The sequence below is a fragment of the Salvelinus namaycush genome, chromosome 14, assembly GCF_016432855.1.
Source record: "Salvelinus namaycush isolate Seneca chromosome 14, SaNama_1.0, whole genome shotgun sequence".
NCBI lineage: Eukaryota > Metazoa > Chordata > Actinopteri > Salmoniformes > Salmonidae > Salvelinus > Salvelinus namaycush.
This window is the reverse complement of record NC_052320.1, coordinates 35,594,054-35,617,899: the sequence shown is the minus strand read 5'-3', so window position 1 is coordinate 35,617,899 and position 23,846 is coordinate 35,594,054. Positions and strand designations below refer to the sequence as shown.

Sequence of the window (23,846 nt, the reverse complement as noted above, 5' to 3'; positions counted from 1 at the left end):
TCTATATCAATATGTATTGTGAGTATACTCTTTATATTGTTTTTAAACAAAATATACCTGCCTTTAGGTAGTGGTGTCATTTCCACAACTGAGGACAAATTCCTCATTAATAAAGTTTTTTCAAGAGAATGTTAATTTAGTTACCATGGAAACATATTGTGACAGTGTATCACATGGCTGGTCATCTCTTCTGCCTCTGATCAAGAGGACTCACTAAACACAAGCTTTGTTTGTAAATTATGTCTGAGTGTTGGAGCGTAACCCTGGCTAACCGTACATTTAAAAAACTAGAAAATGGTGCCATCTGGTTTGCTTAATATAAGGAATTTGAAAATATTTATACTTTACTTTTGATACTTAAATATATTTTAGAAATTACAGACATATAGAAGCAAAATAAAAAATTATCCTATACGATACCAGGAATATCTGCAAAAAGACAGGGAGAAATACTGGAAATAAAAAGAGAAGGGAGAAGTGAAATCTATCTCTGAGCTTACAAAGCAGAACAAAGAAACAAGAGAAGGCAATGGAAATGCAACCAACGGAAAAGAAGACAGACTTTAAAGAGAACAGTTGCAATGGAGACCTACCTATCAGGCAACACATCACCTCAGTCACCAGATGACTTGCAGCCAGAACATGAGGCCAACATACCTGCCCCTAATTTACCTGACACTGATGCAAGCCCTGATACCCCTTCCTCATTGTCTGCAACATAAATGAGTAGTCGAATACTTGCTGGAAGGAAAAATGTTGGAAGAAGTCGCTCAAAAACATACAAAGATCTTTACATGGCAAATGTCAAACTTGATCATGTTTGCGGAAAGCTGAGAAATGCAAAAAAAGGTATGATCGACTGATGAAGAAACTGGTGAGACAAGATTCCACAAAGCCTTAACAGCAAATGAAGGAAACTCCAAAGAACTTGAGAAGGATTTTATTGTGTCAATATGCCATCATTGCAGAGGTAAAGCAAAAGTATCAACACATTTACCAGTGCCAAGGACAAACAAGTGGCTTCAAAAATGCTCAGTGGCAACATTCTGAGAAAGTATGGCCTGGTCAATGCCGCAAACAGAAAATGTAGATTTTCACCAAAAGCAATGAGGACAAATGAAAACAGGCCATCAAGTCTTCAATACTCCAGGAAAAATCAGTGTAACGGAATTAGCATAGCCACAGAAGAGAAAACCCCTAGATTCTATGAACGTGATGACAACAGAAGAGCAACAACATGGAAAAATGACAAAATAACGAGGAACAAGAAGGAAAAGCAGAAGTGCTTCTTGAATGGCACAATTCAGAACCTTTATCAGAAGTTTGAGAGGGAATATTCAGAGATTCACATTTCCTACTATGAATTCTGCAAAATGTGTCCTTTTTGGGTTGTCAAGCCAGCAGTCCAGGATAGGGACACATGCCTCTGCAAAACCCACGCCAACCTCCAGTACATGGTGGACAAACTACAGCATCACAAAGTGATCAGCTGCAGCAACATTGAGAACCTTATTGAGTCTTTGTGCTGTGAGAACCTGAAGAAAGAGTGCATGTACAGAGAGTGCTTCCTTTGCCAAGCAAAAGAGCTTAAAACATCTGACTTTGATGCAGACATGGTGGTTTGAGTGGAAAAACAAAGCTGGAGAGAGAGAAGAAAAACAAAGAGGGAAACATGGAGAAGTTCACTGTACATTTGACAGTAAAATAAAAGGTAGGTGGCACACTGCAGATTGTACTGGAGGACCTCTCCAAAGGATTGAAAGAGAAGTATGTGAAACACGTGTACAACATTCTACACCAATACTCCAAACTGAAATAATTAAAAGAGAATCTGGGGAAAGAGGATATCATTGTGCATATTGACTTTGCAGAGAACTACCTCAAATCAAAGTTATTTGTCACGTGCGCCGAATACAACAGGTGTAGACCTTACAGTGAAATGCTTACTTACAAGCCCTTAACCAACAGTGCAGTTTTTAAGTAAAAAATAGGTATTAGGTAAACAATAGATAAGTAAAGACACATAAGTAAGTAAAGTGGTGGGACACAATGCATAGTCCGGGTAGCCATTTGATTAGCTGTTCAGGAGTCTGGCTTGGGGGTAAAAGCTGTTGAGAAGCCTTTTGGTCCTAGACTTGGCGCTCTGGTACCGCTTGCCATGCGGTAGCAGCGAGAACAGTCTATGACTGGGGTAGCTGGAATCTTTGACAATTTTTAGGGCCTTCCTCTGACACGCCTGGTATTGAGGTCCTGGATGGCAGGCAGCTAGGCCCCAGTGATGTACTGGGCCGTACGCACTACCCTCTGTAGAACCTTGCGGTCGGAGGCTGAGCAGTTGCCGTACCAGGCAGTGATGCAACCAGTCAGGATGCTCTCGATGTTGCAGCTGTAGAACCTTTTAAGGATCTGGGGACCCATGCTAAATCTTTTCAGTTTCCTGAAGGGGAATAGGCTTTGTCGTGCCCTCTTCACGACTGTCTTGGTGTGTTTGGACTATTCTAGTTTGTTGGTGATGTGGACACCAAGGAACTTGAAGCTCTCAACCTGCTCCACTGCAGCCCCGTCGATGAGAATGGGGGCGTGCTCGGTCCTCCTTTTCCTGTAGTCCACAATCATCTCCTTTGTCTTCATTATGTTGAGGGATAGGTTGTTATTCTGGCACCACCCGGCCAGGTCTCTGACCTCCTCCCTATCCGCTGTCTCATTGTTGTCAGTGATCAGGCGACACTGTTGTGTCGTCTGCAAACTTAATGATGGTGTTGGAGTTGTGCCTGGCCATGCAGTCGTGGGTGAACAGGGAGTACAGGACGGGACTGAGCACGCACCCCTGAGTGTTGAGGATCAGCGTGGCAGATGTGTTGTTACCTACCCTTACCACCTGGGGGCGGCCCGTCAGGAAGTCCAGGATCCAGTTGCAGAGGGAGGTGTGTAGTCCCAGGGTCCTTAGCTTATTGATGAGCTTTGAGGGCACTATGGTGTTGAACGCTGAGATATAGTCAATGAATAGCATTTTGTCCAGATGGGAAAGGGCAGTGTGGAGTGCAATAGAGATTGCATCATCTGTGGATCTGTTTGAGCGGTATGCAAATTGGAGTGAGTCTAGGGTTTCTGGAATAATGGTGTTAATGTGAACCATGACCAGCCTTTCAAAGCACTTCATGGCTACGGACGTGAGTGCTACGGGTCTGTATTCATTTAGGCAGGTTACCTTAGTATTCTTGGGCACAGGGACTATGGTGGTCTGCTTGAAACATGTTGGTAGTACAGACTCAATCAGAGACATGTTTAAAATGTCAGTGAAGACACCTGCCAGTTGGTCAGCACATGCCCAGAGCACCCGTCCTTGTAATCCGTCTGGCCCAGCGGCCTTGTGAATGTTGACCTGTTTAAAGGTCTTACACACATCGGCTACGGAGAGAGTGATCCCACAGTCGTCCAGAACAGCTGATGCTCTCATGCATGCCTCAGTATTGCTTGCCTCAAAGCGAGCATAGAAGTGATTTAGCTCATCTGGTAGGCTCATGTAACTGGGCAGCTCGCGGCTGTTCTTCCCTTTGTAGTCTGTAATTGTTTGCAGGCCCTGCCACATCTGACGAGCGTCGGAGCCGATGTAGTACAATTAAATCTTAGTCCTGTATTGGCGCTTTGCCTGTTTGATGGTTCGTCTGAGGGAGTAGCGGGATTTCTTATAAGCGTCCAGATTAGAGTCCCTCTCCTTGAAGCTTTACCCTTTAGCTCAGTGCGGATGTTGCCTGTAATCCATGGTTTCTGGTTGGGGTATGTATGTACAGACACTGTGGGGACGACGTCATCGATGCACTTATTGATGAAGCCAGTGACTGATGTGGTGTACTCCTCAATGCCATCGGAGGACTTCCGGAACATATTCCAGTCTGTGCTATCAAAACAGTCCTGTAGCTTAGCATCTGCGTCATCTGACCACTTCTTTATTGATCGAGTCACTGGTGCTTCCTGCTTTAGTTTTTTCTTGTAAGCAGGAATCAGGAGGATGGAATTATGGTCAGATTTGCCAAATGGGCGGTGAGGGAGAGCTTTGTATGCATCTCTGTGTGTGCTTATTGCTTATTTCCTTATACAGCTGACTGAGTGCGGTCTTAGTGCCATCATCCATCTGTGGTGGTAAATAAATAGCTACAAAAAATATAGATGAAAACTCTCTTGGCAAATAGTGTAGTCTACAGCTTATCATGAGATACTCTACTCTATTTCTCTACTCTATACTCTATTTTGTGCACCAGCTGTTGTTTACATATATACACATGCACCCCCCCCCCCCAGTCTTACTGGAGTGTGCTGCTCTATCTATAAGCAAACAGTGCAGCGTATATCCCGCCAGCTGAATGTTATTCATGACGTCATTCAGCCAAGATTCGGTGAAACATAAGATATTACAGTTTTTGATGTCCCGTTGGTAGGATATTCGTGATTGTACCTCGTCTAATTTATTGTCCAATGATTGTACGTTGGCAAGTAATATTGATGGTTTAGGCAGATTTCCCACTCGCCGTCAGCGGAGTGTCCTCTATACCTGCGTCTCTTTCTCCTGCCAATGACGAGGATGTTGGCCTTGTCGTGTATCTGAAGTACATCCTGTGAATCCTGATTGTTGAAGAAAAAATCTTAGTCTAATCCAAGGTGAGTGATCGCTGTCCTGATATCCAGAAGCTCTTTTTTTGCCGTAAGATACGGTGGCAGAAACAATATGTACAAAAACAAACACATAATAGCAGAATTGGTTAGGCGCCTGTAAAACGGCTGCCATTTCTTCCGGCGCCATCTTCCTTTACCTGTGTAAATACACCAGTGAAATCCAGGCAGTTCACTTTGGTGATTCTCACAAGCAGGTGACCCTCCACACCGCGGAGTATGATCAGGACGTTTACCCTGGTATCGTGCAAGACGTTCACGCAGAGAGTGATGCTCTTGTGAAAACCAGGAGTCGTGTTGGCTCGAACCGTTTTCTTGGAGCCCCGTCCAGTGACCAAAAGGCACATGGAGCTGAATGCCTTGGTCTGGGAGGAACATAGCTCTCTTTCTAAGCCTTAGATACCATTGGAAACTCATGTTGGTAGTACATACAAAGCAGGACATAAAATTATACATAAAATAAAACATGTGCAGCTCTCAATTAACTCTTCCCTCAATATATAGGTGCTAGAAGTTCTAGTTGTTGCATCTAAGTGTAGTCAATGACAAAACATTGTTCTCATGTTGAAAAGGTGCTAGGTCCAGTGTTTTGGAAGTAAGTGGTGAACTTGGTAGATGGTATAACAACATTGCCATGACAGTTTATTAAATGCCTTTCCTACTTTTTCAATAATGTCATGATCTCTTTCAGAGCTCTATCTGAATGAATTCTCACTATGCCATAGAAAGCCTTTTTGGTATAGAAACTCAACTGGTCATAATAAATCATTCTGTTCTCATGGTGGGTGCCAGAAAATGACTGTATATATGAAGGTTGCCGGACTAGGAACACAGGGCTGGTTCAGGCTCATTGGCCAACAGGCCTACAGTCAGGCTAATTTGAGCAGTAGCCTACAGATGTTCACGAAGTCTCAGCGTAGTCGAACTAAGTAGAATTAGAAGTTGACTATGCCTGCTATGCGGGTCTAGACCTTCAAGTTCCTCGGTGTCCGCGTCACTAACGACATACATGTATCATGGTCTAAACACACCAGCTCAGTCGTGAAGAGGGCACGAACAACGCCTCTTCCCCCTCAGGAGGCTGAAAAGATTCGGCATGGGCCCTCAGATCCTCAAAAAGTTATACAGCTGCACCATTGAGAGCATCTTGACTGGCTACATCACCGCTTGATATGTCAACTGCTCAGCATTCGAACTCAAGGCGCAACAGAGGCTACAGAGGGTAGTGCGTACGACCCAGTACAGGCCCCTTACTTTTTTCAATCTTTACTAATAACTTTACTAAAAAAGTTTTGTCGCACCTGGACTACTGTTCAGGTGTGACAGGTGTGGCAATTGGCTCAGAACAGGGCAGCACGGCTGGCCCTTAAATGTACACGGTGAGCTAACATTAATAATATGCAGGTAAATCTCTCATTGCTTAAAGTGGAGGAGCGATTGACTTCTGTTTAAACTACTAGCACACCAGCTCAGACACCCATTCATACCCCCACAAGACATGCCACAAGAGGTCTCTTCACAGTCCCCAAGTCCAGAACAGACTATGGGAGGCGCACGGTACTGCATAGAGCCATGACTACATGGAACTCTATTCCACATCAAGTAACTGAAGCAAGGAGTAGAATCAAATTTAAAAAACAGATAAAAATACACCTTATGGAACAGCAAGGACTGTGAGGAGAGACACACACAGGCACAAACACACATACACATGAAAAGACATGCACTCTACACACACGTGGATGTTTTATTGTAAATATGTGATAGTGCAGTATTGGCCTGAGGGACCACACTAAATGTATTGGGTAAAGGGTTATGAAATGAAATGTCATGTAATATTTTAAATTGTATATAACTGCCTTAATGTTGCTGGACCCCAGGAAGAGTAGCTGCTCAGCTAATGGGGATCCTTAATAAATACAAATACAAAATCACCGGGGCCGAACTCCTTGCCATCCAGGACCTCTATAGCATGCAGTGACCGAGGGAGGCCAGAGAAATTGCCAAAGACACCAGCCACCAAAGTCATAGACTGTTCTTTCTGCTACTGCACGGAAAGCGGTACCGGAGCACCAAGTCTAGGTCCAAAAGGCTCCTGAACAGCTTCTACACCCAAGCCATAAGACTGCTGGACAGTTCATCAAATGCTTACCCGGACTATTTACATTGACGCCCTTTATTATTTATATATCTTAATTGTTTGGCACTGACTCCCTTGTACTGGCTCCATGCACACTCACTAGACCCTACCCACACACTCACATATACTACACTCACACTCCAACACACACACACACATGCATATTGACGCAACACATAACACTCACACATAGACACACTTTACATACGCTGCTGCTACTCTGTTTAATATATATCCTGTTTGCCTAGTCACTGTTACCCCTACCTACATGTACATACTGTATTACCTTAATTACCTTCTACCCCTGCACATTGACTGGGTACTGGTACTCCCTGTATAAAGCCTCGTTATTGTTTTTATTGTGTTACTATTTCCTTATTTTTGGGGGGGGGGGGAGTATTTGTATTACTTTTTAACTCTGCACTGTTTGGGAATGGGCTCGTAATTAAGCATTTCACTGTAGTCTACAAGTCTACAAATGTTATATTCGGGGCATGTGACCAATAAGATTTGATTCGGTAACTGCAAATGTAAACTAACCGCAATGTAAACGGTCCGTGTAATGTAAACTGACGGCACAAACATATCCATGGACATTTTATTTAGCAGTGTTCCCAGACAATGTAAAAAGTTGATACTGTTAATAAAATCCATTTTGAATTTAGGACACAAGAACAGGGCGACAATGCAGAAACACTCTCTGACGATGAATCAATTTACAAACTACACTGTATATACAACATTATCAAAAATAAATAGCACCAAGCTGCTCAAGTCCTAGATAGAAGCTGGTGCCATTCTTTGCTGACACGAAATTCCCGGTGCCTTATAGTGTGTTTGGCAATCCGGGAGAAAACGTGTCATTGAAGAACATCACCTGTTAGTTCTTGAAGTGTCAACTTAAGCCACACCACGCTGAAAGACACTCACTGAGTCAAGTACACCATGAAGTATTGTTCTCCCTCTGACAGCACTAGAAACAGTCAGATTGTTGGATATTGCAAAACGGGATGGAGACGGAACCCACATCCAGGTGCTGTTCATAGACACAGCTGCATTATGGGTTCCGTTACCATCCTACCCGCCAACGTCACTATTTGAGGATCCCGTTCCCATTTCACAATTTCTTGGGGTGGAGAAAAGAAATTGGTCTATCCTGTTCCATTCACATCTTGAAAAAACTATGTCTGGAGAGAGAGAGAGAGAGAGAGAGATAAAGAGCCAGAGATAGAGGAAGAGAGAGATAGAGGAAGAGAAAGAGATAGAGGAAGAGAGAGCTATAAATATATATATATATAGAGAGAGAGAGACGACACAGGAGGTCACAGTCCATTGAAGGAGGAGCAGATGAAGAGAGTTATAAAAGCAAAGGTTTATGGGAGATATAAGGAAAAGATAGGTTGGCTGTGGAACTTTATTTCTTCCGTCATTTTACTTTAAATCTCACATAGGCTCTGCTACAAATTTACTGGAAGACACCCAGAGAATAGTTAAAAGGGACAGACAGAGAGTGAGAGAGAGACAGAGGGAGAGAGAGAGAGAGCGAGAGGGGGAGAGAGAGAGAAAAAGAGAGGGCAGAAAACCTATTAATGAATCATCAGAAGCATACTTTCACTTATTAATTGAAGTCACCTACTCCTCAGGTTTGAGGGGAAAGCTAGTGTTTATCTGATCATTAGAAGAAGAGAACGCAAACAGAAAGGAACAGAAAAACAGTAACTCAAAACAAGAGAACTCCCGAGAGGGGTATTTTGAAGGTAAGCTACATATATAGTGAGAAAGGGTTGAATGAGGTGAATGAGGACAAAAACAGATGGTTAAATGAATGGAAACAAAGTACAGCCCCCCCATAAAATGACATGACGAGTCCCCCTTTTCTGAAAAGAAAGTTACCGTATATGCTTTGCTCAGGTTGCCATCAGCTTGCTCCAACTCGGCTGTCACCCTGCTGTCTGCACTCCTCTATTTATGAGTCTTCACTTCCTCCTAAATACACAAAGACTCGATTTCACTTTCACTTCTGCAGAACAACTGACCATAACTCCTCCTTCGCTCCGTCCCTCCCCCTTTTGCTGTCACAACACTTACAATCTCTGATTGCTTTTCTACTGTACCACTACCTTCTGCCACTTTCAACTGATTTTTACAGTTGATATACAGTACCAGTCAAAAGTTTGGACACACCTACTCATTCAAGTGTTTTTCTTTATTTTTACTATTTTCTACATTCTATAATAATAGTGAAGACATCAAAACTATGAAATAACACCAGAAATCAAATCAAATCAAATCGTATTTGTCACATACACATGGTTAGCAGATGTTAATGCGAGTGTAGCGAAATGCTTGTGCTTCTAGTTCCGACAATGCAGTAATATCCAACGAGTAATCTAACCTAACAATTTCACAACAATTACCTTATACATACACAAGTGTAAAGGAATGAATAAGAATATGTACATGAAAAAATATATGAATGAGTGATGGTATAGAACGGCATAGGCAAGATGCAGTGGATTGTATAGAGTACAGTATATACATATGAGATGAGTAATGTAGGGTATGTAAACATTATATAAAGTGGCTAGTGATACATTACATCAAGATGGCAAGATGCAGTAGATGGTATAGAGTACAGTATATACATATGAGATGAGTAATGTAGGATATGTAAACATTTAAAAGTGGCATTGTTTAAAGTGGCTAGTGATACATTACATCAAGATGGCAAGATGCAGTAGATGGTATAGAGTACAGTATATACATATGAGATGAGTAATGTAGGGTATGTAAACATTATATGAAGTGGCTAGTGATACATTACATCAAGATGGCAAGATGCAGTAGATGGTATAGAGTACAGTATATACATATGAGATGAGTAATGTAGGGTATGTAAACATTATATGAAGTGGCATTGTTTAAAGTGGCTAGTGATACATTTATTACATACATTTTTCCAGTGGCTGGAGTTCAGTCAGTATGTTGGCAGCAGCCACTCAATGTTAGGGATGGCTGTTTAACAGTCTGATGGCCTTGAGATAGAAGCTGTTTTTCAGTCTCTCTGTCCCTGCTTTGATGCACCTGTACTGACCTCGCCTTCTGGATGATAGTGGGGTGAACAGGCAGTGGCCCGGGTGGTTGTTGTCCTTGATGATCTTTTTGGCCTTCCTGTGACATCGGGTGGTGTATGTGTCCTGGAGGACAGGTAGTTTGCCCCCGGTGATGTGTTGTGCAGACCTCACTACCCTCTGGAGAGCCTTACGGTTATGGGGGGAGCAGTTGCCGTACCAGGCAGTGATACAGCCCATATGCCCACATATGGAATCATGTAGTAACCAAAAAAGGGTTAAACTAATCAAAATATATTTTTGATTATTCAAAGTAGCCGCCATGTGCCTTGATCACAGCTTTGCCCACTCTTGGCATCCTCTCAACCAGCTTCTCCTGGAATGCTTTTCCAACAGTCTCGAAGGAGTTCCCACATATGCTGAGCAATTGTTGGCTGCTTTTCCTTCACTCTGCAGGTCCAACTCATCCCAAAACATCTCAATTGGGTTGAGGTCGGGTGATTGTGGAGGCCAGGTCATCTGATGCAGCACTCCATCACTATCCTTCTTGTTCAAATAGCATTTACACAGCCTGGAGGTGTGTTGGGTCATTGTCCTGTTGAAAAACAAAGTGCAAACCAGATGGGATTGCATATCGCTGCAGAATGCTGTGGTAGCCATACTGGTTAAGTGTGCCTTGAATTCGAAATAAATCACACTGTCACCAGCAAAGCAACCCCACACCATCACACCTCCTCCTCCATGCTTCATGGAGGAGCTTATTCTCTGCAGCAGAGGTAACTCTGGGTCTTCCTTTCCTGTGGCGGTCCTCATGAGAACCATTTTCATCATAGCGCTTGATAGTTTTTGCGACTGCACTTGAAGAAACTTTCAAAGTTCTTGATATGTTCCATATTGACTGACCTTCATGTCTTAAAGTAATGATGGACTGTCGTTTCCTTTTGCTTATTTGAGCTGTTCTTGCCATAATATGGACTTGGTATTTTACCAAATAGGGCTGTCTTCTGTATACGCATTAAGAAGGAAAGAAATTCCACAAATGAACTTTTAACAAGGCCACCTGTTAATTGAAATACATTCCAGATGACTACCTCATGAAGCTGGTTGAGAGAATGCCAATAGTGTGCAAAGCTTTCATCAAGGCAAAGGGTGGCTACTTTGAAGAATCTCAAATATAAAATATATTTTGATTTGTTTAACACTTTTTTGGTTACTACATGATTCCATGTGTTATTTCATAGCTTTGATGTCTTCACTATTATTCTACAATGTAGAAAATAGTAGTAATAAAGAAAAACCCTGGAATGAGTAGCTGTGTCCAAACTTTTGACTGGTACTGTAAACTATATTACTTTTTCAACCGATACAATACAAATAGCTGTTACAGTAGTCAAGGTTAAAGTAAGTTGGATGAATCCCTTCTTCAGCCTTATGGAGTTGCTAATTGAAGACACCAGTCTGTCTGATCGGTGGGACAGGTGTGCATGTGTGGGGCAGGTGTGTGTCCACTGGTGCGTGGCCTGGAAAGTCCGGTGGATTTGGAGGTATACCTGATCCCCCCCCCCCCCAGAGACCTCATTGTCCTCTCCAAAAGAGGATCATGGTTCTGTGTGTCTATCAGACAGGTAGGTTATAAACTCTAAATCACAGAATGAAATACAACACTATTTATTTACACTACATATCTGTTAAATTAATTGGTTTTCCATCCCCAACTCTCACCTTACTCCATACAACTTAGATGGCATTTCCCATTAGACCCGAGTTCAAAGACATTTCAAAGTAATTATTTGTATGTATTTTTCTTTGAAAATACATGTAGTTGATATTGGAATGTTTAAATACACTTGGAAGGTATTGGCATGGATTCAAATATACACAGAAGTGCATTTATAAATAGAAATACTGAAATACTCCCATGCATTTGAACCCAGGTCTGTTTGGTTCTACAAGTACTTTAAATAATGTATTTGGAAAATAGTTTCAAATAGTAGGATATTTATAGAACATTATCAAAATTGAAGAATTTCATTTCTGACATATTATTTGAAAATACTAAAAGACACAGAATTGTTATTTATTTTTTTAATTACAAATACCCATATATTTCAAACCAGGTCTGTATCTCTACACATGATACATGACCATTCAAATGACCACAATAACAAAAAAACGTGGAAAAAAAACATTTTATTTGACTTATTCACCTTTATTCACGTCAGTAGGACATGGAAGGCATCTGACAACACCAAAACACTCCATCACAATACTGACGGATAGACAAGACAGACATGCTCTGCTCTCCCTCAGCATAGATAGGGAACAACAGATGGGGAAGACTGATGGTTTAGGCATAATTGACATTTGTGTTAGTGTGTGTGTGAGGGGGGTTGTCAAGTAGTTGGGTGTGCTTTCATGTGCGTACGCTTGAGGAACACAAGTCTGCAGCCCACTACTGTTGTTCTCGTCTTTAGAACAGGCACTTCTCATAACTGCAGGGAGAAAAGACAGTCAGGGAGAAAAAGACAGGGAGAAAAAAAGAGCAGGTTTAACAGATTAATGACCTGGTAACGAATTACCAACATGTTGAATCATGCTGAGATCGGAAAGACCTATAAACAGGTTGAAGTGAGATTTGTTTGGAAAGGGGAACCATTTTAAATCTAGGAGCTTGCAGGTGGTATGTGAAACTGAGATGTTAAGAAAATCCCCTCACCAAGCAAAGAATATATTGCAATGTTAGCTTCTGTGACAGCACCGTAGGCTCGTCAACACTGCCTAGTTAGATCACATCAGTAAGTACCTGTGCAGGCTGTGGACTCCTCCCTCCATCTGGGCCGATGTCGTCCTCCTCTCAAACTTCAGATCCCCAGAATACATCATGGCTCTGCACGGGGAAGACAAATAGTGTTACACGGAGCCCCCGAGCTCACACACACGTGCCGGTATCAAAGTAGGTGCACTTTGACAAACATTCAGACGTGTGTGTGTACGTGTACCTGAGCTGGGTGAGGCTCTTGGATCCGATGTCTTGACAGGAGTGTTGGATCCCAGCCAGCAGGTAGGGAATAAACTTATGGATAGAGCCCTTGTCCTGGACTGCCCCCGACACACCCTGAGCCACCTTGATCTTGTCACACTCACTGCAGAAAGACGGAGGAAATGGGTAGAGAGAGAGAGAAAGAGGACGGGTCAGCTATGTGTTATTTGTCTTTTGAGTGACTGCCTGCTGCAGAGCTAGTTGCCCCTTGGTCGTAGCAATTGATTAGCGCACACCGTAGCGAAACATGTTGCAAAGGGACGCAACAAGCGCTTCTTATTGGACAAGTTCAGGTAGTGCCTCCCTGTTTGTCTGTTTTATTTCGTTTGGTGCCTAATGAATACAATCTTAGGGAAAATAAAGATTTGTATTACTAGTGCATTAGTATAACTATGACTCCGTACCTGAAGTATCTGCTCTGGGAGCCCAGGTTCTTGTCCATGGCATCCAATGAGCCCATGCCTCTGTATTTCTTCAGCCTGATGCCGTCAGAGAAGAAGTATTCACCTGGAGCCTCGCTGGTGGCAGCCAGGAGAGAGCCCATCATCACTGGAGAGACAAGGGGAGGAGAGATGAGAGAATGTACCTTTCATGCTTTGAGATGGAGTTGTGTGTGTTAGTACATTATTATATCAGTCTCTAAATGTGAGCCTGTAAGTGCTAAAAGTAATGGTTAATGCTATGTGTAACGGCTAATGCTAATTGTGGCTAATGCTATGTGTAACGGCTAATGCTAATTGTGGCTAATGCTATGTGTAAGGGAAAGGGGGATATCTAGTCAGTTGTACAACTGAAAGCATTCAACTGAAATGTGTCTTCCGCATTTAACCCAACCCCTCAATCAGAGAGGTGCGGGAGGCTGCCTTAATCGACATCCACGTCTTCGGCGCCCGGGGAACAGTGGGTTAACTGCCTTGCTCAGGGGCAGAACGACAGATTTTTACCTTGTCAGCTCTGGGATTTGATCCAGCAACCACTTGGCTATCTGCCATAATGGCTAATGCTATGTGTAATGGCTAATGCTATATTATTGACTAATGAGAGTTGGTGTGTGTATGTGTATTTGAATTGAGCCTGAGACACACCTGTAGATGCCCCAAGTGCCAGGGCTTTGGCAATGTGCCCCACGGTCTGGATGCCCCCATCGGCGATGACTGGCACCCCGAATCGACGGGCGTACTCAGACACCTTGTACACGGCGGTGGCCTGGGGACGCCCACACGCCAACACTGAGACAACAAGGGAAGGAGGACAGGCGTGAACAAAGAACACACACACGTAGTGACAATGCTCATGACTGCTTGAGGCCTACTTTGTGTCACTTGGTTCAATTGAGGCTGACACGTCATGGTGTGGCATATCCAGCCAACCCTTCATATGTAGCCCCCCCATCAGAGACAGACTAGACATTAGGCATCCTCACACAGCAGACAGTCTGTCCTCGCCTGCCATTTTATGTTGTAATTTCCTGGTTTATCAAGTGAATTAATCATATCAGTATTATTTGAATATTAATTCATATTTTCATTGATTTGCTGTGTATTAAACATGGTTTTGGCTTGCTTGAGTGGATCACCTCATAATGATTTGGATTTTATCGTCTGTTTTTCCCTGATAAACGTAATCATTATGAAACTGATTACACAGCAAGCTGACGGGACAGGACCTTTTGGCATTTAGTAAGATAGGATTTCCCATTCACAAAACATGATTCAACAAGTAGTACACCAAACACACACACAATATTAGGCTACATTAGAGAAACGTGATGTTTATTTGGGAAAATAACATTCATAAAATGAAAAGAAAAACAACTGAAACCGAGGAAGCCTTAGAAAGGGTTTGAGTTTATATGTTTTGAATTCAGGAAGCACAAGCATCTCTTCAGGAAGCATCTCTTCAGGAAGCATCTCTTCAGTAGGTCCTCTGATTGAGTGTAGTCTGGCCCAGGGGTGTGAAGGTGAACGGAAAGGCACCGGAGCGACGAACCGCCCTTGCTGTCTCTGCCTGGCCGGTTCCCCTCCCTCCACTGGCATTCTCTGCCTCTAACCCTATTACAGGGGCTGAGTCACTGGCTTACTGGTGCTCTTCCATGCCGTCCCTAGGAGGGGTTCGTGCCGTGGGGGAGAACTTTGTGGGCTATACTCGGCCTTGTCTCAGGGTAGTAAGTTGGTGGTTGAAGATATCTCTCTAGTGGTGTGGGGGCTGTGCTTTGGCAAAGTGGGTGGGGTTATATCCTGCCTGTTTGGCCTTGTCCGGTATCGTCGGACGGGGCCACAGTGTCTCCTGACCCCTCCTGTCTCAGCCTCCAGTATTTATGCTGCAATAGTTTGTGTCGGGGGGCTAGGGTCAGTCTGTTATATCTGGAGTATTTCTCCTGTCTTATCCAGTGTCCTGTGTGAATTTAAGTATGCTCCCTCTAACTCTCTCTTCTCTCGGAGGACCTGAGCCCTAGGACCATGCCCCAGGACTATCTGGCCTGATGACTCCTTGCTGTCCCCAGTCCACCTGCTGCTGCTCCAGTTTCAACTGTTCTGCCTGCGGCTATGGAACACTGGTCTCTCTGTCTCTAACTCTCTGTCTCTAACTCTCTGTCTCTAACTCTCTGTCTCTAACTCTCTGTCTCTAACTCTCTGTCTCTAACTCTCTGTCTCTAACTCTGAATAGTTGGCTATGAAAAGCCAACTGACATTTACTCCTGAGGTGCTGACCTGTTGCACCCTCTACAACCACTGTGATTATTATTATTATTTGACCCTGCTGGTTAACTATGAACGTTTGAACATCTTGGCCATGTACTGTTATAATCTCCACCTGGCACAGCCAGAAGAGGACTGTCCACCCCTCAGGTTCCTCTAGGTTTTTTCCTAGGTTCCTGCCTTTCTAGGGAGTTTTTCCTAGCCACCGTGCTTCTACATCTGCATTGCTTGCTGTTTGGGGTTTTAGGCTGGGTTTCTGTATAGCACTGTGTGACATCGGCTGGTGTAAAAAGGGCTTTATAAATACACTAGATTGATTGATTATTATGCAGGCTTTTTCCCCTCAACACTAAATATGAGAATTAGCAGATTGGCCTCTTTTCCACAACGTTTTGTGTGACAGTTAAACATTTGATGTATTTTTTACATTTAACCTTTATTTAACTAGGCAAGTCAGTTAATAACTAATTCTTATTTACAATGACGGCCTACTCCGGCCAAACCCGGACGACGCTGGGCCAATTATGCGCCGCCCTATGGGACTCCCAATCACGGCCGGATGTGATACAGCCGGGATTCGAACCAGGTACTATAGTGACGCCTCTAGCACTGATATGCAGTCGGGAGCCCACGTTTCAATGAATCCTGTTACCAGCCGTCAGTTCGGCCGAGAACGTTTTGACGAACTCTTACTCTAAAATGAGTTAATTACTATATGTCTGAAGCCAACATCAAAAGGAGGAAGTTGAGAAAGTGGAAAACATTATTTTAGCTTCGCGCTCACCTTTTTTTTTTGTGATTGATATGCATATCCATGAGCTAACTGGGACTGGAATGAAATTGAGTAAATAATTACCATAAATACGAATTGATTAAATTGCAAAGCAGCACTACCAGAAAGCATTTGAAGACATGCATCTTATACCCCTCTCAAAAGGAACAATACTGTTATGAACAAACAGATAGTAAATCCTAAGTTACAGGTCGGGTTTACAGTATAAGTTACAGTGTTGTTAAGTCAATGACTGTTACATGTGAATGGGGTGTAAGAAGCAATGACATACTGTACGTAGATTCCTTAACGCGTTACAACAGCCAGTCTAATCTGGAGCTAAGGGCTCCCTCCTCACTCTTATATGAAAACATGACCATATGTTGATGTCCAGCTGACAGGGAAGATGTGGTTAAATCCAATCCATGGGACACACACACACACACACAGGTTAATGATTCTCAACAGAGAAAGACCTTTAACAGGAAATTGAATGATGCTGAAAATGTAGTAACAACCTGTAGTAACTGGTATTGCTAAAGACATTGAAATCTGTTCAGGTTCAGCTTGTTTCAGAGGGAAGGTGAACGGCCTAACTGACAGACACCATGTCGTCAAACTGTCAATCGCACTACTAAAATACACTTCCTCATATGCATCCACCTTCTACCCCCTAAACAGTTAGTTAAATAGTTACCCGGACCATCTACATTGATCCTTTTTGCAGTAACGGTGACTACTCAAATATGCTGCCGCTACTGTTTATTAAATCGGTCACTTTATTCCTAGTTACACTATATGTGCATATCTACATCAATTACCTCATACACCTGCACATTGACTCAGTACTGGTACCCCGTGTATATAGCCGTGTATATATTGTTACTCATTGTATATTTATTATTATTACGTGTTAAACTTAAAAATTATTTCTCTATTTTCTTTCTCTGCGTTGTTGGGAAGGGCCCGCAAGTAAGCCTTTCACTGTTAGTCTGCACCTGTTGTTTACGAACCATGTGACAAATAAAATTCTATTTGATTTAAAATGTACTGTAAGTTTTAAAATGACGAGGATGTCGCACATGTCGAGACAAGGGGCGGTGTGATGTCACGCTGACAGATTAGTCAAGGACAAAAGGACAAGCATCCAAAACCCCAAGGCCAGCTTAGCTACTACTTCTACTGATGCAGAGCCGTTAACCAACCAATGCAGACAGGCTGTGACGGGGGGGTAGGCGGGCACAGTGTGGTAGTGGAGCCAATTAGAGAGAAAATGCCCTGCGCAGGGTAGGGGGGCCTGGTGGGAGGGACTTACTGCAGTATCCCGTTACAGTAGTTGGGGTTTTGGGGCTGTGGAGATTTATACCAGGAGCAACACTGAGAGGCGCTAGAGAGACAGACATCACAGGCCGTGTGAAACCAATAGAGCAGAGGTCCACACAACGAAACATGAAATGGAGGTGGTGGGTAAGAGAGGGAAAAAAATTATTTAAAAAAAACGGATACAGAGACAAGGAGATGATAAAGGAAGAGATGGATCGAAAATAAGAAACCAAAAAAACAGATCATGAAAGATAGAGATAGAATAGCATGATTGAGAGAGGGGAGGATGAGGTGAAAGAGAAACAGAAAATAGAGGGTAAGACTGACAATTGATGGGGGAGTTGCGCGTGATTTCTAAAGGACCTGCCCCCGTGAGAAAGTCCATTGTTATTGTCAGTTTTCAGAGTTTTGATCTGAAACGGTTTGGCTGAAGTTTGAGGATGATCCACACTCCAGTCCTTCAGCAGGTGGTCTTATTCAGTTAAATTGCCTGTATTAGAATGTAATATGGCAGCACAAATTGATTCTGCAAAACCCTTCAGCATTCTCTACAGCCAGTGAGGGAGAAGGAAAGAACCTAGAATGAACCCTGTTATGGATGGGACCCTTTGTACAGAATTCTACAGTTGGCGGAAGGGCGATTTCAGTCGTTAGCGGAAAGGTGGCCAGATTGGAGGCTCCCGATTGGGTTACAGCTGCTGCGGGTGAGCGGGAGCTAGGCAGTCTGCCATTGGTCGGACTCACCTTCCTGTGTGATGCAGATGGAGCCACTGCCCATGCCCACTCGCAGGCCGTCCACCCCGGCGTCGATCAGGTTCTTGGCCTGGGCTGCAGTTACCACTGAGACAGACAGAGGGAGACAAAGAGCAACAATGTCACAGGCAGGTGCAGTGCAATCATGAAATGAGGGCAGTTCTGAGAACGCAGCATTTCTTGCTCGCTCTTTCTGTGTCTGTGTCTGTGTCTGTGTCTGTGTCTGTGTCTGTGTCTGTGTCTGTGTCTGTGTCTGTGTCTGTGTCTGTGTCTGTGTCTGTGTCTGTGTCTGTGTCTGTGTCTGTAAATATATATATATATATATATATATATATATATATATATATATATATATATATATATATATATATTTGTGTGTAACACTCACCATTGCCTCCAATGACCTGAAGCTGTGGGTATTTCTCTTTGATGTACTTAATCATGTTGATTTGGAAGATCGAGTTCCCTTGAGAGGAGTCCTGAATGAACGAGAGCAACATTAAAGGGGCAATCTGTGATTGCTACAGCGATCTTTAGTCTTAATTAATTATATATACACACACACACACACATATTGATTCTTGAATAATATAACTTATTCAACTATCGTAACCCATACACATCATTGGTCGTACTTAATGATCGTACTCCTTTGTTTGTAAACATTGCAATTGTAAACAAACACTGTCTAGCCACAAAACATGGTTAAAATTATAATTTGGATATCATGTATGGTCAGTCCTTGTATCCATAGCTCTGTCTTGAGAAAGGTTAAATTTCTCCAACGCCATCCCTCCGCTTTTTACCAAAATAGTGGCAGGGTTGTCCGCTTTGTTATTGTTTGAACCGCAGACTGCCCCTTTAAAGAACAGACTGAAGAAAAAGATGGAGAAAGTATCCATGAAGAGAATAACAAGTAGACGCGGTAGAAGAACCAGGAACCCACTAGTACGACCACATCTACGCCGCTCTGCACCAGCAGGTCCAGTCTGTACTTGTCGTCGTTGTGCGTCCCGATGGCTGCCCCACACAGCAGCTGTTTGCGTGAGTCTTTAGAGGCCAGGGGGAAGTCCCTGTTCTTCTTCAGGTCTGTCCTGGCGATGATGGACACCAGGCAGCCCTCCTTGTTCACTATGGGCAGCTTACCTACACAGAGACATGGCATTTAGAACGGGGCCTCTCGGACACACGGGGCATGTTGACGTAGGCTATATGACAGTCTCGTTAATTTTTTTAACGGTGAACCTTCTCCCCAGGTCCCGCCTCCTCACCTTTCTTACTCCTCTGCAGGATCTCATTGGCCTCTTTCAGTGTCACTCCAGCTGGAGCTACGACAAGGTCCTCAAGCTTTGTCATCACCTGTAGTGGTGAAGGAAGGAGAAAACAAAAGAAGATTAGCATGTACCTTCGGACGCAAGTTAGAGAGTGGCAGGGAAGTCAACTAAACACAATTATACAGGATGTACAAATACCAACTGGGTAAACACCGTGATACGCGTTGAGCCACACCTACCTCGTTGAGTGGCAGGATGTGCTCCTCCTCCTTCAGGAAGTCAATGTCCCGCGAGGAGATGATGCCAACGAGGTGCCCGCCCATGTGGCCGCTGTCTGTGATGGGGATGCCGCAGAAGCCGTGGCGTGCCTTGGCCTGGAACACGTCTGCCACGCGGTCTGTAGGACTCATCACCACCGGGTCTGTGATAAAACCCTGCTCGTACCGCTGGGAGAAAGAGAGGGCAGGAAAGGAAGGAGGCAGGAGAAGAGGGGGAAAACAGGGAGCAGGGATTGAGGGATGGGGGGGGAGTGGAGGGCAGAGAGTGAAGGGAGTCGAGAGAAAGGAATTGGGTAGCAGGCGGAAGAACAAGTGGGGGAGGGGAAAGAGGGACATGGGGAGAGAGGAGAGAGGGTAAGGGTATCTATTAGGCTCAGCAAATCTACAGGGTATTTAAAAAGCACACCAGAGCGCATGAGCGATAGATGAAAAATGAAATAGGAGAAGAGAGAAAATGATTGCTTCCTGTTCTAGCGGGAACACTACAGTGAAACAGTTCCAACTAGGTTGGCAGGACGACCAAACCAAAAGACAGCAGACAATAACATGAGTAGCAGAGACATGCACACACAAAAATACACATGTAACAAAACAAAAGAAGAGAAATATGAAGGGAGACGAAGAGTGAAAGAGAGAGAACGTGTAGTAGGGGTCATCACCTTGACCTTGCGGACCTCGTTGGCCTGGAACTCTGGAGTGCAGTTGTGGTGGATGAAGCCTATTCCCCCTGTGAGCTGTAAGACGATTAGAAGAACATGTTTACTTGCCAGTTTGTGTGTGTGTGTGTGTGTTTGTGAGAGATAGAATGTAAGGATTTATGCAGAACAACTAGTTTCAAGTGAATTCTTGGCATTTGTTTTGCAGTGAAGACTATGTGATGTTTCCACTGCAATGTTTGCCTCTGGGGGGAGGGGGAGGGGGGGGGGGGCTTTACAAAACAACCATCTTAGGTTACTATTTTAAGTGACACATAATTGCAGCTGTTGTAGTCACTTCAACATACCCTGGGAGAAGGTACTGGTTGTTTTCCAATAGCTGTTGATGTTTCTGCTATCAGCTGTTTTATAGGGTGGTGGGGGGGGGGGGGTTTGTTGCTTTGTGATCTCATGTCATCATGTGATCGGTCTGAGACAGCAAATACGTTTTTTTGTATTCCTTGTTGCTTCCTTGGTAACTGTGCCAACAACTGCGAAGAAGATTGTCGTCGCGTTTATCGATCATCGTTTTTTTTTTTTTTTAACGACAGTTAGCCTAACACTGCTATTCACTTCGTGTTTTGCCGAGTCGACTTTGAACTAAAACCTTCCATTATGTCACCATGCTAAAGTGTGTATGTTTACAGCAGACTTACTGCCATGGCAATGGCCAGCGCTGACTCTGTGACGGTGTCCATGGGGGAGGATACAAAAGGTGTTTTCATGGTGATCTGCTTCGTCAGGGCTGAAGTCAAATCCTGCAGAGGACACAAACCAGTTACTACAAGTTACTACTTGTAACGAACACCTGTCGTAGAAACAAACACACCTTTCACGGCGCTCGGTTGCCAATCAAGATTACAATGGGAAGGTCTTCCTTGTAATCTTAAATGGAATCTTCGGTCGTATTCACTAGGCAACAAACGGAAGAAAACGGACTGAAAAGGGACGACCTGAACTTATCCAATAAGAAACATTGCAAAATGTTTTGCTATGGCGTGCACTAATGAATATGACACCAGGTCATGGAGGGTCAGAAGCCCTAATGGTTCCACTCACCACCTGTTCCGATGTGAAGTCAATGTACCCTGGGAGAATCAGGAAGTCACTGTGAGAGAGAAAAGAGAGAGAGAGAGAAGGGACAGGCTTCACATGCTGCATACAATCTAACAATGATTCTCACACACATATGCAATTTCACACATTTGTGTCTCAGAATGTACAGTAAGGTGTTACAATATCACACGTGGGGCGGCCAAATGTGAATTTCCTTCTTCAGCTGGTTAATAAAGTAATTTTCTTTCCAATTGTTATTTTTTTATTTTATTATTATTATTATTATTAAAAAAATTCACTGACAGTGGGCATATCAAATTCTACAATATCTTTCGACAGCACTTGAGTGGGACTGCAAAAGTTCAGCGTTTGATCATCTGAGCAAATTGAGCTATCCGGAACTTGACGTGGGACTAACTGATATCTGATGCATTTGACGAGCTGGCAAACCGTGTCCTGTGTTGTTACACGTTAGCGCTGACTGTCAACACGTTCCTGGAGGTCCCGAGAAGTGATGCAAGTATGACTAAGTCACTTTGGATAAAATAGTCTGCTAAATGGCATATTATTACAATCATATGTTTCCAAGCACACCGTCTGTCTGGTACTAACTGGTTGAGATTTTGAAACAGCCGGTTGCACAAGCGCCTTCACTTTGAAGTATACCAGTATTAAGTAGGCCCATGTTTCTAGGAGGAGACTACTTGGCCTATATTAAGCATGGAATGCGCAGAATGAGATGTGATGGTAACTTCACTGAAGAGTAGACAAGAGATGAGGCCAAAGACGTGTATAAACTCTCCTTGGATGAGGTACTGTGGCAAATAGACTATACTTCTGCCTAACAACTACTTATTGGTCATGCCAATACAGTAATATTCTATAATATCTTGACATGGAGGTGCCTTCGGGATGTCATAATTAGCTACATCGTCACAAGGAATGTCATGCCTGGTATTCCTAATTCAACTGCTGGAAAACTAGTCTACCGACTGCAAACACGAGTTATTGTCGTGTGTGTATGTTTCATAACAGACACTGAAAGTAGGCTTATTATTCATGAATACACCCTCTGGGTGATAGAGGAACGTTCAAATCACAGGCTTGCATAGCTGAAGATAGCCAGGCCTATCCAGAACCTCATATTCATATACTTCTTTCAGATATTATTTTTGGTCGATTTGAGTCAATCCCCAAAATAAAATTGTTACTTAACTCGCTGTCATTTGAAAGCCTGAGTTGAGCCGGGAAACCTGAGTCGGTAGACTCATGGCCATGTAGAAATAATTGCATTTAATGCAATGACTCAAAGCACCCAGTGCCCCTGCTTGCACAAATATTAGTGTAGCTAATGTGTCAACGACGAAATATACGGCTCTGGTTAGTAGCTAGCTACAAAGGTTATCCAAGTTAACTCAAGCGAATTGCGATGGATTTCAACAAGCAGCCATGTGACTGCCAAACGTCAATAATTACTTGTAGGTAAGGCCGTCCCCGCAGTTGAAGAGTTGCTGCCCGCTGAGTCCATCATCGGGCACGTAACCAGTCTGTCCACTGATCAGGTAGTCCGCCATTATACAATTTATGTATCAACGTTAGTGTTTTATTAGTCACGTTGGTGTTAAACAGACAACCGCCCAAGAGACCGATAACTTTCTTCGTTTCTTCGCTCCACTCCGAACGTCAGTTACGATCGGCGATCTGTCAGTCAGCTGTGGCGTGGTGCGACCGTGCGCTCTGTCTCTTGTCAAGAAGACCCTTTCCTGGTTATAAAAATGACATGTAATGCATTCACGACTGTAGAACATTTACCGAACTGCCCTCTAATCTTCGGCCTTCAACGTTATCAAGCTCCTGTCCTGTCTGGAGATACCTCTGGTCCCACACGTTTTCGTCTGACAACCTTTTTCTTCTTCGGGGTTTTATGGCGGTGTGAAACCAATATTAGGTGCATTACCGCCATCTACCGCGCTGGAGTGGGATGGATACTATGGAGATGTTCTAGATTCTGCGCTCTGGTTCAAGGATTTTCAAACTTTTTAATGTCAGGGACCCCAAAATATTATGAGCCCTTGGG

The 23,846-nt window shown here is 43.5% G+C and overlaps 1 protein-coding gene across 3 annotated transcripts; it reads right to left on the bottom strand.

Annotated features, from left to right (window-relative positions):
- Positions 1-12,051: 12,051 nt before the first annotated feature.
- impdh2 (IMP (inosine 5'-monophosphate) dehydrogenase 2) lies at positions 12,052-23,687 on the bottom strand. Of its 3 annotated transcripts, XM_039008501.1 has the most exons (15): positions 23,582-23,687; positions 21,773-21,821; positions 21,543-21,625; positions 21,370-21,471; positions 20,678-20,752; positions 19,980-20,186; positions 19,738-19,825; positions 19,413-19,612; positions 18,855-18,945; positions 18,458-18,553; positions 14,005-14,148; positions 13,324-13,468; positions 12,879-13,022; positions 12,683-12,766; positions 12,053-12,371 (listed from the first exon to the last, which is right to left on the bottom strand). In XM_039008501.1, the coding sequence occupies exons 4-15, from the start codon at positions 21,436-21,438 to the stop codon at positions 12,350-12,352; spliced, it is 1,365 nt and encodes a 454-aa protein (XP_038864429.1). In that variant the 5' UTR covers positions 21,439-21,471; positions 21,543-21,625; positions 21,773-21,821; positions 23,582-23,687; the 3' UTR covers positions 12,053-12,349. The 3 variants fall into 3 exon arrangements, with proteins under 3 accessions (XP_038864427.1, XP_038864429.1, XP_038864428.1); XM_039008499.1 differs by lacking the exon at positions 21,543-21,625 and having other exon boundaries at positions 12,052-12,371; positions 23,246-23,687; XM_039008500.1 differs by lacking the exon at positions 21,543-21,625.
- Between the last annotated feature and the right edge of the window lie 159 nt (positions 23,688-23,846).

Excerpts from the sequence above, each read along its gene's own strand:
- impdh2 (XM_039008499.1), bottom strand. The coding sequence starts at position 23,343 with ATGGCGGACTACCTGATCAGTGGACAGACTGGTTACGTGCCCGATGAT. Across the intron at positions 19,826-19,979 it reads ACATCCTGCCACTCAACGAG|GTGATGACAAAGCTTGAGGA; the intron begins GTAGGTGTGGCT and ends TCACCACTACAG. Across the intron at positions 13,023-13,323 it reads TCCCAGAGCAGATACTTCAG|TGAGTGTGACAAGATCAAGG; the intron begins GTACGGAGTCAT and ends GTCTTTCTGCAG.